Source organism: Anas platyrhynchos, chromosome 1 (assembly GCF_047663525.1).
Source record: "Anas platyrhynchos isolate ZD024472 breed Pekin duck chromosome 1, IASCAAS_PekinDuck_T2T, whole genome shotgun sequence".
Lineage (NCBI taxonomy): Eukaryota > Metazoa > Chordata > Aves > Anseriformes > Anatidae > Anas > Anas platyrhynchos.
In genome coordinates this window covers 1,154,729-1,172,441 of record NC_092587.1, presented here as the reverse complement: position 1 = coordinate 1,172,441, position 17,713 = coordinate 1,154,729, and the positions used below count along the sequence as shown (strand labels likewise).

General features: G+C 62.9%; 1 protein-coding gene across 7 annotated transcripts; it reads left to right on the top strand.

Annotated features, from left to right (window-relative positions):
- Positions 1-220: 220 nt before the first annotated feature.
- IMPDH1 (inosine monophosphate dehydrogenase 1) lies at positions 221-15,817 on the top strand. Of its 7 annotated transcripts, XM_072037168.1 has the most exons (15): positions 222-379; positions 1,998-2,046; positions 2,311-2,412; positions 5,716-5,790; positions 5,892-6,098; positions 7,080-7,167; positions 9,887-10,086; positions 10,196-10,286; positions 11,720-11,815; positions 11,927-12,070; positions 12,138-12,279; positions 12,366-12,509; positions 14,949-15,031; positions 15,355-15,371; positions 15,554-15,817. In XM_072037168.1, the coding sequence occupies exons 1-15, from the start codon at positions 252-254 to the stop codon at positions 15,800-15,802; spliced, it is 1,815 nt and encodes a 604-aa protein (XP_071893269.1). In that variant the 5' UTR covers positions 222-251; the 3' UTR covers positions 15,803-15,817. The 7 variants fall into 7 exon arrangements, with proteins under 7 accessions (XP_071893236.1, XP_071893175.1, XP_071893212.1 ...); XM_072037135.1 differs by having other exon boundaries at positions 221-379; positions 1,998-2,043; positions 2,338-2,412; positions 11,720-12,070; XM_072037074.1 differs by having other exon boundaries at positions 221-379; positions 1,998-2,043; positions 11,720-12,070.
- Positions 15,818-17,713: the final 1,896 nt, after the last annotated feature.

Here is a 17,713-nt window from a genome sequence, read left to right as displayed (position 1 = left end):
CCACATCCATGCACTGGGATCGGGAATGGGACTGGGATTGGGATCGGGAATGGGATCGGGGCTGGAATTGGGACCGGGACTGGGACTGGGACTGGGATTGGGATTGGGACCGGTGACCCCCCCCCCGCCACCGCCCTGCACTGGGATCAGGAATGGGATCGGGGCTGGAATTGGGACCGGGACCGGGATTGGGACTGGGATTGGGACTGGGACCGGGATCGGGATTGGGACTGGGATTAGGATTGGGACCGATGTCCCCCCCCCCGATGCCCCCCCCCAGCATGGCTGACTACCTGATCAGCGGCGGCACCGGTTACGTGCCCGAGGACGGGCTGAGCGCCCAGCAGCTCTTCGCCACCGCCGACGGCCTCACCTACAAGTATGGGGTGGGGGGGTTTGGGGGGGCACGGCCCCATCCTGCACCATCACCCCCCCCCTGCACCACCCCACAACAAACGGCCCGATTTGGGGGTGCCCAGTATGGTTTGGGGGTGCCCATCCCGGTTTTGGGGTCCCTGGGCTTGCGCAAGGGGATCCCAAAAGGGGGACCCCAAAAGGGGAGCCAGTTTGTGGGTTCCCAGCCCAGTTTGGGGGTCCTAAGCCTGGCCCAGGGGTCCCCAGCCTGCTTTAGGATTCCCCAGTTCAGGGGTCCCCAGCCCAGTTTGGGGGTCCCAAGCCCGGTTCAGGGGTCCCCAGCACGGTTTGGGGGTCCCCTGCCTGGCCCAGGGGTCCCCAGCCCAGTTTAGGGTTCCCTGGCCCAGTTTGAGGTCCCCAGCCCAGTTTAGGATTCCCCAGTTTATGGGTTCCCAGCCCAGCTTGGGGGTTCCCAGCCCAGTTCAGGGGTCCCCAGTCTCACCCAAGGGTCCCCAGCCCAGTTTCGGGGTGCACAGCCTGGCCTGGGGTTTCCAAGCACAGTTTGGGGGTCCCCAGCCTGGCCCAGGAATCCCCATCCCAGTTTGGGGTCCCCAGCTGGGCCCAGTTTGGGGGACCCCAGCCCGGTTTAGGGTTCCCCAGTTCAGGGGTCCCCAGCCTGATTTGGGATCCCCAGCCTGGCCCAGAGGTCCCAAACCTTGGGTTGGGGGTCCCCAGCATGGCCCAAGGGTCCCCCGCCCCACCTCAGGGGTGCCCAGTTTAGGGGTCCCCAACCCTATTTGGGAGTCCCCTAACCAGTTCAGGGGTCCCTGGCCCAGTTTAGGGTCCCCAGCTCGGTTCAGGGGTCCCCAGCTGGGCCCAACTTGGCCCCCCAGTTTGGGGGTCCCCAGCCTGATTTGGGGTCCCCAGCCCAGTTTGGGATCCCCAACCTGGCCCAAGGATCCCCAGCCCAGTTTGGGGGTCCCCAGCTGGGCCCGGCTCAGGGGTTCCCAGCCCAGTTTGGGGGTTCCCCAGTTCAGGGGTCCCAAGTTCAGGGGCTCCCAGTTCAGGGGTCCCCAGCTCAGTTTAGGGTTCCCCAGTTCAGGGGTCCCCAGCCCAGTTTAGGGTTCCGCAGTTCAGGGGCTCCCAGTTCGGGGGTCCCCAGCCCAGTTTAGGGTTCCCCAGTTTAGGGTTCCCCAGTTCAGGGGCTCTCAGTTCAGGGGTCCCCAGCTCAGTTTAGGGTTCCCCAGTTCAGGGGTCCCCACCCCAGTTTGGGGGTTCCCCAGTTCAGAGGTCCCCAGCCCAGTTTAGGGTTCCCCAGTTCAGGGGTCCCCACCCCAGTTTGGGGGTTCCCCAGTTTAGGGTTCCCCAGTTCAGGGGCTCCCAGTTCAGGGCTCCTCACCCCAGTTCAGGGGCTCCCAGTTCAGGGGTCCCCAGCCCAGTTTGGGGGTCCCCAGCCCCTCTCCACACCCAGTATGGCACCGGGGTCCCTGAACCCCACCATCCCCATGAGACCACCCCAAATGTCCCCACCCCATGAGCTCCCCTTGTCCCTATACCCCCCCCCCCAGCCCCCCCCCACGTCCCTTGGGGTGCCAGGACTGGGGGGACCCCCATGGGTGACCCCCCCCCACGCCTCCCCGCAGCGACTTCCTCATCCTGCCCGGCTTCATCGACTTCACGGCCGACGAGGTGGTGGGTCCTGTCCCCGTCCCCCCCCCTCGGTGACATCCCTGGGACCCCCCCCCACCCCCCCAAATGTCACCGTGACCCCCCCACACCGTGGGGTGTCTTGGACGGGGGGGCAAGGGGGTGACCCCCACCCACATCCCTTGGGCTTTTGGGGTGGCACGGTGATGATGGGTTGGGGTGGGGGGGGGGGGGTTGGGGTTTGGGGTTCGGGGGGGGGTCCCCACGGTGGGGGGGGGCAGGGAGGAGAGGGTCTCTCGGCCCCCCCAGGACCTGACGTCGGCGCTGACCCGTAAGATCACGCTGAAGACCCCGCTCATCTCGTCCCCCATGGACACCGTCACCGAGTCCGATATGGCCATCGCCATGGCGGTGAGCTTTTTTTTTGGGGGGGGGGCACCCCGGGATTTTGGGGGGCTGGGGGGGTGGGTGTGGGGTCAGGGTGTACGTCACGGTATGGGTTGGGGTGTGGGGTTGGGGGGCTCGCGCCTGTGTGGGGTTGGGGTGCTCACCCCTGTGTTATTTTGGGGGGTTACAGATTTGGGGTGCCTATCCTATCTGGTTTGGGATGCGCATTTGGGGTGCCCACCCTGTGCAGGTTTGGGGTGCAGGGTCAGGGTGCCCATCACGTTATGGGTTGGGGGTGTGGGGTTGGGGTGCTCACCCCTGTGTTATTTTGGAGGGTTAAAGATTTGGGGTAACCAACACATCTGGTTTGGGGGTGCGCATTTGGGGTGCCCACCCCTGTGCAGGTTTGGAGTGCAGGGTCTGGGTGCCCATCCCTTTATGGCCTGGAGGTGCAGGTTTGGGGTGCCCATCCTTGTGCAGATTTGGGGTTCTCACCCCTGTGTTATTTGGGGGATTACAGTTTTGGGGTGCCCACCTCATCTGGTTTGGGGGTGCGCATTTGGGGTGCCCACCATGTTCAGGTTTGGGGTGTAGGGTCAGGGTCCCCATCACATTATGGGTTGGGGGTTTGGGGTTGGGGTGCTTGCACCTGTGTGGGGTCAGGGTGCTCACCACTGTGTTATTTTGGGGGATACGGATTTGGGGTAACCAACACATCTGGTTTGGGGTGCGCATTTGGGGTGCCCACCCCTATGTGGGTTTGGGGTGTAGGGTTAGGGTGCCCATCACGTTATGGGTTGGGGTGTGGGATTGGGGTGCTCACCCCTGTGTGGGGTTGGGGTGCTCACCCCTGTGTTATTTTGGGGGATACAGATTTGGGGTGCCCACCCCATCTTATTGGGGGTGCGCATTTGGGGTGCCCACCCCTATGTGGGTTTGGGGTGTAGGGTTAGGGTCCCCATCACATTATGGTTTGGGGGTTTGGGGTTGGGGTGCTTGCACCTCTGTGGGGTCAGGGTGCTCACCACTGTGTTATTTTGGGGGATACGGATTTGGGGTAACCAACACATCTGGTTTGGGGGTGCGCATTTGGGGTGCACACCCTGTGCAGGTTTGGGGTATAGGGTTAGGGTCCCCATCACATTATGGTTTGGGGTGCCCATCCCTGTATAGAGTTGGGGTGTTCACCCTTGTATGGGGTTGGGGTAGCCACCCCTGTGTTATTTTGGGGGATACAGATTTGGGGTAACCAACACATCTGGTTTGGGGGTGTGCATTTGGGGTGCCCACCCCTATGTGGGTTTGGGGTGTAGGGTTAGGGTGCCCATCACGTTATGGGTTGGGGTGTGGGGTTGGGGTGCTTGCGCCTGTGTGGGGTCAGGGTGCCCACCCCTGTGTTATTTGGAGGGTTATAGATTTGGGGTGCCCACCCCATCTTATTGGGGGTGCGCATTTGGGGTGCTCACCCTGTGCAGGTTTGGGGTGTGGGGTCAGGGTGCCCATCATGGTATGGTTTGGGGGTGTGGGGTTGGGGTGCTCGCACCTGTGTGGGGTCGGGGTGCTCGCCCCTGTGTTATTTTGGGGGATACAGATTTGGGGTTACAGCCCATCTGGTTTGGGGTGCACATTTGGGGTGCCCACCCCTATGTGGGTTTGGGGTATAGGGTAAGGTCCCCATCACATTATGGTTTGGGCGTGTGGGGTTGGGGTGCTTGCACCTGTGTGGGGTTGGGGTACCCACCCCTGTGTTATTTTCGGGGATACAGATTTGGGGTAACCAACACATCTGGTTTGGGGTGCGCATTTGGGGTGCCCACCCCTGTGCAGGATTGGGGTGTGGGGTCGGGGTGCCCATCACTTTATGGTTTTGGGGTGCACATTTGGGGTGCCCATCCCTTTACGCTTTGGGGTGGTGCAGGGTTGGTGTGGTTAGAGAGGTGCACATTTTGGGGGTGCGGGGTCGGGGTGCCCATCACTTTATGGTTTTGGGGTGCACATTTGGGGTGCGGGGTTGGGGTACCCATCACTTTATGGTTTTGGGGCGCACATTTGGGGTGCGGGGTTGGGGTACCCATCACTTTATGGTTTTGGGGCGCACATTTGGGGTGCGGGGTTGGGGTGCCAATCACTTTATGATTTTGGGGTGTACGTTTGGGGTGCCCATTGCTTTACAATTTGGAGTGCCCCCCGCCTGGTTTGGGGTCAGGGTGCCCATCACTTTGTGGTTTTGGGGTGGTGCAGGGTTGGGGTGCCCATGCTGTGTGGTTATGGGGGAGGTGTGCACATTTTGGGGGTGCGGGGTCGGGGTGCCCATCACTTTATGGTTTTGGGGAGCACAGGATTGGGGTGTCCCCCCTGCCCAGTTTGGGGTCAGGGTGCCCATCACTTTATGGTTTTGAGGTGTACATTTGGGGTGCCCATCGCTTTATGATTTGGGATGCCCCCCTGCCTGGTTTGGGGTCAGGGTGCCCATCACTTTATGGATTTGGGGTGCCCCCTCACCCTGTTTGGGTTGTGGGGTCAGGGTGCCCATCACTTTATGGTTTTGGGGTGCCCCCACCATGTTTGGGGTGCGGGGTTGGGGTGCCCATCACTTTACGCTTTGGGGTGGTGCAGGGTTGGGGTGCCCACGCTGTGTGGTTTGGGGGGGGTGCATATTTTGGGGATGTGGGGTTGGGGTGCCCATCACTTTATGGTTTTGGGGTGCACATTTGGGGTGCCCATCACTTTACGCTTTGGGGTGGTGCAGGGTTGGTGTGGTTGGGGGGGGGTGCACATTTTGGGGGTGCGGGGTCGGGGTGCCCATCACTTTATGGTTTTGGGGTGTATATTTGGGGTACCCATTGCTTTACAACTTGGGGTGCCCCCCTGCCTGGTTTTGGGTCAGGGTGCCCATCACTTTAGGGTTTTGGGGTGCACATTTGGGGTGCCCCCCACCCTGTTTGGGGTGGTGCAGGGTTGGGGTGCCCACACTGTGTGGTTTGGGGGGGGTGCATATTTTGGGGGTGTGGGGTTGGGGTGCCCATCACTTTATGGTTTTGGGGTGCGGGGTCAGGGTACCCATCACTTTATGGTTTTGGGGTGCACATTTGGGGTGCGGGGTTGGGGTGCCCATCACTTTATGATTTTGGGGTGTACATTTGGGGTGCCCATTGCTTTACAACTTGGGGTGCCCCCCTGCCTGTTTTGGGGTCGGGGTGCCCATCACTTGATGGTTTTGGGGTGCGGGATCGGGGTACCCATCACTTTACACTTTGGGGGCGCAGGGCGGGGTGAGGGGGTGCCCCCCCCCCCGTTGCCACTGTGCCCCCGCTGCCCCCCCCCCAGCTGATGGGCGGCATCGGCATCATCCACCACAACTGCACCCCCGAGTTCCAGGCCAACGAAGTGCGCAAGGTCAAGGTAAAAGGGGGGACGGGACCCCAAAAACCCGCACCCCCCCTGACCCCATAACCCTTCCGGAGAGCCCCCCCCCATTGTGTGTCCCCCCCCCCCCCAAAAAGCGCTTCGAGCAGGGGTTCATCACGGAGCCGGTGGTGCTGAGCCCGGCGCACACGGTGGGGGACGTGCTGGAAGCCAAAATGAGGCACGGGTTTTCGGGGATCCCCCTGACCCAAAACGGGCGCATGGGGAGCCGGCTGGAGGGGATCGTCACCTCCAGGGACATCGACTTCCTGCCCCATAGGGAGCGCGGCACGCACCTCAGCCAGGTGGGGTGTGGGGTGGGGTATGGGGTGGGGGTGTGGGGTGGGATGGGGAATTGGGATGGGATTGGGAGACGGGATGGGATGGGGATGGATACGGGGATATGGGATGGGGATGGGGAATTGGGATGGGATTGGAGATGGGATGGGGAATTGGGGTGGGAATATGGGATGGGGATGGGATGGAAATGGGATTGGGAATTGGGTTGGGGAATTGGGATGGGATTGGGACATGGGATGGGATTGGGGGTGGGATTGGGTAGAGGATATAGGATGGGGTGAGGAGGGGTTGGGATGGGGATGGAGACGGGGATATGGGATGGGGATGGGGAATTGGGGTGGCAATATGGGATGGGGATGGGATGGAAATGGGATTGGGATGGGGAATTGGGATGGGATTGGGGAGGGGATGGGAATGGAGACAGGGATATGGGATGGGGAATTGGGGAGGGGATGGGATGGGGAATTGGGGTGGGGAATTGGGATGGGATTGGGGATGGGGATGGAGACAGGGATATGGGATGGGGATGGGGTGGGATTGGGGATGGGATGGGGATGGGGGTGGAGATGGATATGGGATGGGGATGGGATGGGGATGGAGACAGGGATATGGTATGGAGACGGGGATATAGGATGGGGATGGGGAATCGGGATGGGACTGGAAGATGGGGAGGGGATGGGGAATTGGGATGGGGAGTTGCAATGGGATTGGGGACGCAGTAGGGACTGGATGGGGATGGGATGGGGATGGGAGGGGATGTGATGGGAATATGGGATGGCTTGGGGATATGGGATGGGGGAGAGGGAGGGGATGGGGATGGGGTTGGAGATGGGAGGGGATGGGGTTGGGGATGGGTAGAGGAAGGGGATGGGATTGGGGATGGGATGGGATGGGTCGGGATGCAGGATGTTGGGCGGTGTTGTGGGGCCACACGGGTCCCTTTGGGGTCCACCATCACCCCGGTGCCCCCGGCCCCGTTCCCGCAGGTGATGACCAAACGCAACGAGCTGGTGGTGGCCCCGGCCGGCGTCACCCTCAAGGAAGCCAACGAGATCCTGCAGCGCAGCAAGAAGGGTACCGACCCCAAACCCCCACCCCAAACCCAGACCCCAAACCCCGTCCCTGACGCCATCCCTGACCCCGACCCCAAACACCAACTTCCAACCCCAAACCCCATCCAAACCACCGACCCCAAATGCTATCCCCAAATGCCAACCCCATCCCTGACCCCGATCCCAAACCCCATCCCTGATACCATCCCCAAACCCAAGCGTCGACCCTGACCCCAAACCCCTTCCTAAGCGCTGACCACAAATGCCATCCCCAAACCCCATCCTGGACCCCAAACCCCGAACTCCATCCCTGACCCTGAACCCCATCCCTGATGCCATCCCCGACCCCAAACCCTATCCCTGACTCCAAACCCCATCCCAAACGCTGACCCCAACCCCATCCCTGATGCCATCCCTGACCCCAAGCGCCAACCCAAAACCCCATCCCCGACCCCGAACCCCAAACCCAGACCTCAAACCCCATTCCTGACCCCAAGTGCCAACCCTGACCCCAAACCCTATCCCCAACCCCAAATCCCATCCCTGACCCCATCTCCGACCCCAAACCCCATCCCCAACCCCAAACCCTGACCCCAAACCCCAAACCCTGACCCCAAACCCCATCCCCAACCCCAAATCCCATCCCTGACCCCATCCCCGACCCCAAACCCCATCCCCAACCCCAAACCTCATCTCAGACCCCAAACCCTGACCCCAAACCCCATCCCCAACCCCAAATCCCATCCCTGACCCCATCCCCGACCCCAAACCCCAAACCCCATCCCCAACCCCAAACCTCATCTCAAACCCCAAACCCCATCCCAAGCACCATCCCCAACCCCATCCTCGACCCCAAATCCCATCCCTGACCCCAAACCCCATCCCAAGCACCATCCCCGACCCCAAACTCCATCTCCAACCCCATCCCCGACCCCAAACCCTGACCCCAAACCCCATCCCCAACCCCAAATCCCATCCCAAGCATCATCCCCAACCCCAAACCCCATTGTAAGCTGCAAACCCAAACGCCAACCCAAACCCCGACCCCAAACCCCATCTCCAACCCCAAATCCTGACCCAAAACCCCATCCCAAGCACCATCCCCAAACCCCATCCCAAGCGCCATCCCCAACCCCAACCCCATCCCTGACCCCATGCACCAACCCTGAACCCTAAATGCCCACCCCAAGCGTTGACCCCAAACCCCATCCTTGACCCCAAACCCTGACCCCATCCCCAACCTCAAACCCCATCTCAAACCCCAAATCCCATCCCTGACCCCATCCTCGACCCCAAACCCCATCCCTGACCCCAAACCCCATCCCCAACCCCAAATCCCATCCCAAGCGCCATCCCCAACCCCAAACCCCATCTCAAACCCCAAATCCCATCCCAAACACCATCGGCAAACCCCATCTCAAACCCCAAACCCCATCTCAAACCCCATCCCCAACCCCAAACCCATCCCCAAACCCCATCTCAAACCCTGACCCTGACCCCATCCCCGACCCCAAATCCCATCCCTGACCCCAAACACCGACCCCAAATCCCATCTCCAACCCCATCCCTGACCCAAACCCCATCTCAAACCCCATCCCCGACCCCAAACCCCATCTCCACCCCCAAACCCCATCTCAAATCCCATCCCCAACCCCAAACCCTGACCCCAAATCCCATCCCCAACCCCATCCCCAACCCCAAACCCCGTCTTAAACACCATCCCCATCCCCAAACCCCATCTCAAACCTCAAACCCTGACCCCAAACCCCATCCCAAACCCCATCCCCAACCCCAAACCTATCCCCAAACCCCATCTCAAACCCTGACCCTGACCCCATCCCCGACCCCAAATCCCATCCCTGACCCCAAATACCGACCCCAAATCCCATCTCCAACCCCATCCCCATCCCCAAACCCCATCTCAAACCCCATCCCCGACCCCAAACCCCATCTCTGACCCCATCCCCGACCCCAAACCCCATCCCTGACCCCATCCCCGACCCCAAACCCCATCCCTGACCCCATCCCCAACCCCAAACCCCATCCCTGACCCCATCCCCAACCCCAAACCCCATCTCCAACCCCATCTCCAACCCCATCCCTGACCCCAAACGCCATCCCCAACCCCAAACCCTGACCCCAAACCCCATCCCCAACCCCAAACCCTGACCCCAAACCCCGACCCCAAACCCCATCCCCAACCCCAAATCCCATCTCCAACCCCATCCCTGACCCCAAACGCCATCCCCAACCCCAAACCCTGACCCCAAACCCCATCTCCACCCCCAAACCCTGACCCCAAACCCCATCCCAAGTCCCATCCCAAACCCCATCCCCGACCCCAAACCCCATCCCAAACACCATCCCCATCCCCAACCCCAAACCCCATCCCAAGCACCAACCCCAACTCCAAACCCTGACCCCAAACCCCATCCCCAACCCCAAATCCCATCCGAAGCCCCATCCCCAACCCCCATCCCTGACCCCAAATCCCATCCCAAGCACCATCCCCAACCCCAAACCCCATTGTAAGCTGCCAATCCAAACCCCATCTCAAACCCCAAACCCTGACCCCAAATCCCATCCCAAACCCCTTCTCAAACCCCAAATGCCATCCCCAACCCCAAATCCCATCCCAAGCGCCATCCCCAACCCCAAACCCTGACCCCAAACCCCATCCCCAACCCCAAACCCTGACCCCAAACCCCATCCCTGACCCCAAACCCCCAAACCCCAACCAGGCAAGCTTCCCATCGTGAACGAGAGCGACGAGCTGGTGGCCATCATCGCGCGCAGCGACCTGCAGAAGAACCGCGACTTCCCGCTGGCCTCCAAGGATGCGCGCAAGCAGCTGCTCTGCGGGGCCGCCCTGGGGACGCGCGAGGACGACAAATACCGCCTGGACCTCCTGGTGCAAGCCCGCGTCGACGTGGTGGTGCTGGTGGGTGGGGTGGGGGGGGTCACTTTTTTTGGGTTTTTTTTTTTTTGATTTTTTTTGGGGGGGTCTCGTGCGCCCCCTGTGACGTCCCCGGCCCCGTGCGCCCCCAAAGGATTCGTCGCAGGGGAACTCGGTGTACCAGGTGGCCATGATCCACTACATCAAGCAGAAGTACCCCGAGCTGCAGGTCATCGGGGGCAACGGTGGGTGAGGGGGGGTGAAAGGGGGTGAAAGGGGTGAGGGGGGGGGTGACACCCCAAAATCCCACGCAGGGTGTGGGGGTGGTGGGGGATTGGGGGGTAAGGGTTGGGGTGGCGTGGGGTGAGGTTTGAGGTGTCTTGGTGCAAGGTTTGGGGTGCCATGGGGCATGGTCTGGGGTGCTGTGGGGCAGATTTTGGGGTGCCATGGCGCAGGGGTTTGGGATGCCATGGGATGAGGTTTGGGGTGCTATGGTGCATGGGTTAGGGTGCCATGGTGCAAGGGTTGGGGAGCCATGGGGATGGCAATGGGGCAGGTTTTGGGGTGCTGTGGGGTGGGGATTAGGATGCCATGGGGTAAGGTTTGGGGTGTCATAGTGCATGGGTTGGGGTGCCATGGGGCTGGGATTGGGGTGCCGTGGGGCTGGAAGTGGGACAGGTTTTGGGGTGCCATGGGGTAAGGTTTGGGGTGTCATGGTGCATGGGTTGGGGTGCCACGGGGCTGGAAGTGGGGCAGGTTTTGGGGTGCCATGGGGTGAGGTTTGGGGTGCCATGGGGCTGGCAGTGGGGAGGGTTTGGGGTGCCATGGGGCAAGGGTTGGGGTGCTGTGGGGATGGGTTTGGGGTGCCACAGGGCTGGCAATGGGCATGGGTTGGGGTGCCATGGGGCTGGAAGTGGGACAGGTTTTGGGGTGCTGTGGGGTGAGGTTTGGGGTGCCATAGTGCATGGGTTGGGGTGCCACGGGGCTGACAGTGGGAAAGGTTTGGGGTGCCTTGGGGTTGGGGTGCCATGGTGCAAGGGTTGGGGTGCTGTGGGGATGGCAGTGGGAAGGGTTTGGGGTGCTGTGGGGTGAGTTTGGGGTGCCATGGGGCAGGAGTTGGGGTGCCATGGGATGAGGTTTGGGGTGCCATGGTGCATGGGTTGGGGTGCCATGGGGCTGGAAGTGGGACAGGTTTTGGGGTGCCATGGGGCAGAGATTTGGGGTGCCATGGTGCATGGGTTGGGGTGCCATGGGGCTGGCAGTGGGGCAAGTTTTGGGGTGCCACAGCGTGAGGAGCAAAGTGGGGATGAGATTGGGGTGCCATGGGGGAGGGATTTGGGGAGCCACAGGTTGGTGAGCAGAACAGGGGGACACTTGGGTGCTGTGGGGCAGGGATTGGGGCACCGTGGAGCAGGGGTTGGGGTGCCCTGGGGCTGGCAGTGGGGCAGCTTTTGGGGTGCTGTGGGGTGCAGATTTGGGGCGCTGTGGGGCAGGGGATGGGGCACTGTGGGACATCAAGGGGACAATTGGGGTGCGCAACCTTGGCACCGTGCGGCTGGGCTGGGGATGCTGTGGGGCAACATTTGGGGTGGCTGTGGGGCTGCGGGGTGGGGGGCTGCGGGGTGGGGGGCCCCGTCCCTACTCGGTGACACACCCCGTGTCCCCACGGGACGCTCAGTGGTGACAGCAGCCCAAGCCAAAAACCTCATCGACGCCGGCGTGGACGCCCTGCGCGTGGGCATGGGCTGCGGCTCCATCTGCATCACCCAGGAAGGTGCGCGGGGATCCCAAAAAAAACCCCCCAAATCCTCCCCCTACGCCTCCCCCCGACCCACCTCTGTATGTCTATGTGTCCCCCACCCTGTCCCCGTCCCCCCCCCCCCAGTGATGGCGTGCGGCCGCCCCCAGGGCACGGCCGTCTACAAGGTGGCCGAGTACGCGCGGCGTTTCGGGGTGCCCGTCATCGCCGACGGCGGCATCCGCACCGTGGGGCACGTGGTGAAGGCGCTGGCCCTGGGCGCATCCACGGGTGAGCGGGGTCCCGGGGGGGGTGGGACACATGGGGACAGGGTCACGGCTGCGCCCCCACCCCGCAGTGATGATGGGGTCGCTGCTGGCGGCCACCACGGAGGCGCCGGGCGAGTATTTCTTCTCGGAGGGCGTGCGGCTGAAAAAATACCGCGGCATGGGCTCGCTCGACGCCATGGAGCAGGGGGGCAGCCAGAAACGCTATTTCAGGTCTGTGGGGTGTGGTTTTTTTTTTTTGGGGAGGGGGTCCCGGGGTCCATGCCCACCCCTGAGCCCCGTCGGCTGTGTCCCCGCAGCGAGGGTGACCCGGTGAAGGTGGCGCAGGGGGTGTCGGGCTCGCTGCAGGACAAGGGCTCCATCCACAAGTTCGTGCCCTACCTCATCGCCGGCATCCAGCGAGGCTGCCAGGACATCGGCGCACGCAGCCTGTCCCTGCTGCGGTGAGCGCGGGGACCTCGGGGACATGGGGACACGGGGATCTGGGGACATGGGGATCGTGGGGACGTTCGGACACGGGGATCTTGGGGATATGGGCACCTTGGGTCTTGGGGACATGGGGACTTTGGGGAAATGGGGACTGTTGGGGACCTTGGGGACATGGGGACGACGGGGACTTTGGGGACCTTGGGGACATGGGGAGGGACCTTGGGGACCTACGGGGATCTTGGGGACATGGGAACAGGGGCACCTTGGAAACACGGGGGTCCTGGGGACATGGGAACACAGGGACCTTGGGGACCTTTGGGACCTTGGGGACACAGGGACCTTGGGAATGCTGGAGACACAGGGACTTTGGGGAAATGGGGACTGTTGAGGACCTTGGGGACATGGGGACCACGGGGACTTTGGGGACACAGGGACTTTGGGGACCTTGGGGACCTACAGGGATCTTGGGGACATGGGAACAGGGGCACCTTGGGAACACGGAGGTCCTGGGGACATGGGGACCTTGGGGACCTTTGGGACCTTGGGGACACAGGGACCTTGGGTCTTGGGGACATGGGGACTGCTGGGGACCTTGGGAACATGGAGAGGGACCATGGGGACCTTGGGGATTTGGGGACGTTGGGGACCTTTGGGACACAGGTATCATGGCGATATGGGGACACAAGGACCTTGGGGACATGGGGACATGGGGATCTTGGGGATATGGGCACCTTGGGTCTTGGGGACACGGGGACTTTGGGGAAATGGGGACTGTTGGGGACCTTGGGGACATGGGGACCATGGGGACTTTGGGGACCTTGGGGACATGGGGAGGGACCTTGGGGACTTACGGGGATCTTGGGGACATGGGAACAGGGGCACCTTGGGAACACGGGGGTCCTGGGGACATGGGGATCTGGGGACACGGGGATCTTGGGAACCTTGGGGATGTGGGTACCATGGGCACCTTGGGGACCTTGGGGACGCAGGGACTCTGGGGACATGGGGACTGTTGGGGACCATGGGGATATGGGTACCATGGGCACCTTGGGGACACAGGGACCTTGGGTCTTGGGGACACGGGGACTTTGGGGACAGGGGGACTGTTGGGGACCTTAGGGATGTGGGGACATGGGGATCTTGGGGATATGGGCACCTTGGGCCTTGGGGACACGGGGACTTTGGGGAAATGGGGACTGTTGGGGACCTTGGGGACATGGGGACCATGGGGACTTTGGGGACCTTGGGGACATGGGGAGGGACCTTGGGGACTTACGGGGATCTTGGGGACATGGGAACAGGGGCACCTTGGGAACACGGGGGTCCTGGGGACATGGGGATCTGGGGACACGGGGATCTTGGGACCCTTGGGGATGTGGGTACCATGGGCACCTTGGGGACCTTGGGGACGCAGGGACTCTGGGGACATGGGGACTGTTGGGGACCATGGGGATATGGGTACCATGGGCACCTTGGGGACACAGGGACCTTGGGTCTTGGGGACACGGGGACTTTGGGGACAGGGGGACTGTTGGGGACCTTAGGGATGTGGGGACATGGGGATCTTGGGGATATGGGCACCTTGGGCCTTGGGGACATGGGGACTTTGGGGAAATGGGGACTGTTGGGGACCTTGGGGACATGGGGACCACGGGGACTTTGGGGACACAGGGACTTTGGGGACCTTGGGGACATGGGGAGGGACCATGGGGACCTTGGGGATGTGGGTACCATGGGTGCCTTGGGGACACAGGGATCCTGGGGACATGGGAACACAGGGAACTTGGGGACCTTAGGTGTTGGGGACACGGGATCTTGGGGACATGGGGATCTTGGGGACCTTGGGGACATGGAGAGGGACCATGGGGACTGTGAGGACATGGGGACCGTGGGAACATTGGAGACACAGGGACCTTGGGGACATGGGCACCTTGGGGTCACAGGGTCCTGGGGCCATGGGAACACGGGGACCTTGGGGACCTTGAGAACATGGGGACCTTAGGTCTTGGGGACCTTGGGGACCACAGGGACCTTGGGGCCATGGGGACCTTGGGGACATGGGGATCTTGTGGACATGGGGACATTGGGGACCTTGGGGACCATGGAGAACTTGGACCTTGGGGCCATGGGGACCTTGGGGGTGACAGGGAGCGATGGGACCCCATAAGGGCCACAGGGGGGACCCTGGGGATGATGGGGACCACAAGGACCATGGGGACAACGGGGACTTGGGGAGCCATGGGGGTGACAGGGACCAGAGGGACTTGGGACCCTGGGGACCACGGGGACCCCAGAAGGACCCTGGGGGGCCCTGGAGATGATTGGGACCACGGGGATTTTGGGGACCCTGGGGGTGACAGGGAGCACGGAGACCCCCCCCAAGGACCACGGGGCCCCCCCCTGGTGGTGACATGGAGGGGGGGGGGCCATGGTGTCATTGTCACCCCCCCCAGGTCCATGATGTACTCGGGGGAGCTGAAGTTCGAGAAGCGCACCATGGCCACACAGCCCGAGGGGGGGCGCACGGCCTGCACGCGTGAGTGACCCCCCGGGGACGGGGGGGGGGTCCCGGGGTGGGGGGGGGTCACCTGGGGGGGGTCCTGGGGTGGGGGGGGGCACCCTGGGGGGTCACCTGGGAGGGGGGGGGTCCTGGGGAGAGGGGGGCATCCACCTGGGGGGGGTCACTTGGGATGGGGGTTGGGGGTCCTGGGGTGGGGGGGGCACCCGGGGGGGGGTCACCTGGGTGGGGAGGGGGGGAGTCTGTGGCTTGTGGGACCCCTCTGTATGGGGGGGGTCACGCGGGGTCGTGACCTTGGTGACCTTGTCCCTTCTGTCCCTGCTGCCGCCCCCCCCCCACAGCGTCACGGTGCTGCCATGTAAGTACGGGGGGTCGTGGGGGGGGGTCCCCATCCCCCCCCACCCCCCTAACCCCCCCCCCCCCCTCCCCACCCTCCCCAGGATCTGACGTGGTGCCAGCCACTGGGGGGGGGTCGGGGGGGGGGGTCCTCAACCCCCCCCACTGACCCCCCCTCCCCATTTTGTCCCCCCCCCCCCGCAGTTACCAGAAGCGGCTGCACCGAGGAGGGGCTTCGAGGGGGGGTCCCCACCGGGCCCCCCCCTGTGCCCCCCCCCACGACCACCACCACCCAGCCCCCCCCCCCTGCCGCTAGGCACCGGCAGCACCGGGACGGCGGCGCCGCGCCGGGGCTGGACCCCTCGGCAGCGGGGGGGCCGGGACCCCCCCCCCACCCCCCCCTTGGGCCCCCCCCCAGGGGTGCTGCGCCCTGTAGGGGCGCGTAGGACGTAGTCCGCTGCTTGCACCCCCCCAGTTTTGCCCCCCCCTTCTTGTTTTTTTGGGGGGGGGGGTATTGGACCCCCCCTCCTGCAGCCCCTCGGGCACTTAGGGACAGGTTCTGAGCTGGGGGGGGTCCGGGGGGGTCCCCGGAGGGGCCACAAATAAAGAGCTGGAGCATCCGTGGGTGTGCATGCGTCTGTCCCCCCCCCCCCCGGGACCCCCAGCATCGTGACACTGGGGGGGGGGGGGGTGTGGGGAGGGGGGGCACAGAGGGACCTGGGAGGGGGGGCTTGTACCATGGGGGGGGCACACAAGGTGGGTGGGTGTTTACACGCTCACGGTGCAGCCCAGCATGGTCTTGCACAGCTTTGCACACTATTGCATGGCTTTGCACACCAGGCCCAACCTTGCACACCATTGCACAATCTTGCACAGGCTTGCACACCGTTGCACAGCTTTGCACACCATTGCACAGGCTTGCATACCCCAGCACACCATTGCATGGCTTTGCACACTAGGCCCAACCTTGCACACCATTGCACAGCCTTGCACAGCCTTGCACACTGCAGCACACCGTTGCATGGCTTTGCACACCATTGCAGAGCCTTGCACACCATTGCATGGCTTTGCACACCAGTGCATGGCTTTGCACACCAGGCCCAACCTTGCACACCATTGCACAGCCTTGCACAGCCTTGCACACTGCAGCACACCGTTGCATGGCTTTGCACACCATTGCAGAGCCTTGCACATTATTGCATGGCTTTGCACACCAGGCCCAACCTTGCACACCATTGCACGACTTTGTACACCATTGCACAGGCTTGCACACCCCGGCCCACCATTGCATAGCTTTGCATACTATTGCATGGCTTCCCACACCAGGTACAGCCTTGCACACTGCAGCACACCATTGCACAGGCTTGCACACCCCAGCACACCATTGCATGGCTTTACACACTGTTGCACAGCTTTGCACACCAGGCCCAACCTTGCATACCATTGCACAGCCTTGCAAACCGCAGCACACTGTTGCATGGCTTTGCACACTAGGCCCAACCTTGCACACCACTGCATGATCTTGCACACCCCAGCACACCATTGCACGGCTTTACACACCATTGCATGGCTTTGCACACCAAGCCCAACCTTGCACACCCCAGCACACCATTGCACAGGCTTGCACACCATTGCACAGCCTTGCACACCCCAGCACACCATTGCATGGCTTTACACACTATTGCACAGCTTTGCACATGAGGCCCAACCTTGCGCACCATTGCACAGCTTTGCACACTGCAGCACACTGTTGCATGGCTTTGCACACTAGGCCCAGCCATGCACATCATGGCACAGCCTTGCACACCATTGCACACCCCAGCACACCCTGGCATGGCTTTGCACAGCATTGCACACCATTGCACACCCTGGCACACCATTGCACAGCCTTGCACACTGGTGCAAGTTTGCACACTACAGGAGTGCCTTTGCACGCCGCTGTGAGCGTGCACAGCGGGAGCACACCCTTGCACAGCGTGACCCAGCTTTGCACGCCCTGCTGTGTGTTGTGCACCCTGGCACGCCCCGCCACAGCTTCCCACCCCCAGGCACACCTGCGCCCCCCCCTCACCACTGCTGCACCCCCCAGGTCAGCATGCCCCACAGTGGTGGCATGGGGACAGTTGTGCAAGGGGTGTGCAATGGGTGTGCACGGGGAGGAGCGGGTCCAGAGGGGGGCACGAGGGTGCTCAGGGGCTGGAGCCCCTCTGCTGGGGGGCTGGGGGTGCTCAGCCTGGAGAGGGGGGGTGCAGGGGTCTGGGGGGGGGGGTCTGGGTCCAAAATCCAGCCCAAATCTTGGTGCAAAGGGGGGGGGTCCTGTGGGGCACAGGGGCAGCACCAGGGGGCACAGAGGGGCTGGTGGCA

Coding starts and splice junctions, on each gene's coding strand:
- IMPDH1 (XM_072037040.1), top strand. CDS start 252: ATGTCCCCCCCCCCGATGCCCCCCCCCAGCATGGCTGACTACCTGATC. Junction 380..1,997: donor GCCGACGGCCTCACCTACAA/GTATGGGGTGGG, acceptor GCCTCCCCGCAG/CGACTTCCTCATCCTGCCCG. Junction 10,287..11,719: donor GCAGGTCATCGGGGGCAACG/GTGGGTGAGGGG, acceptor CGGGACGCTCAG/TGGTGACAGCAGCCCAAGCC.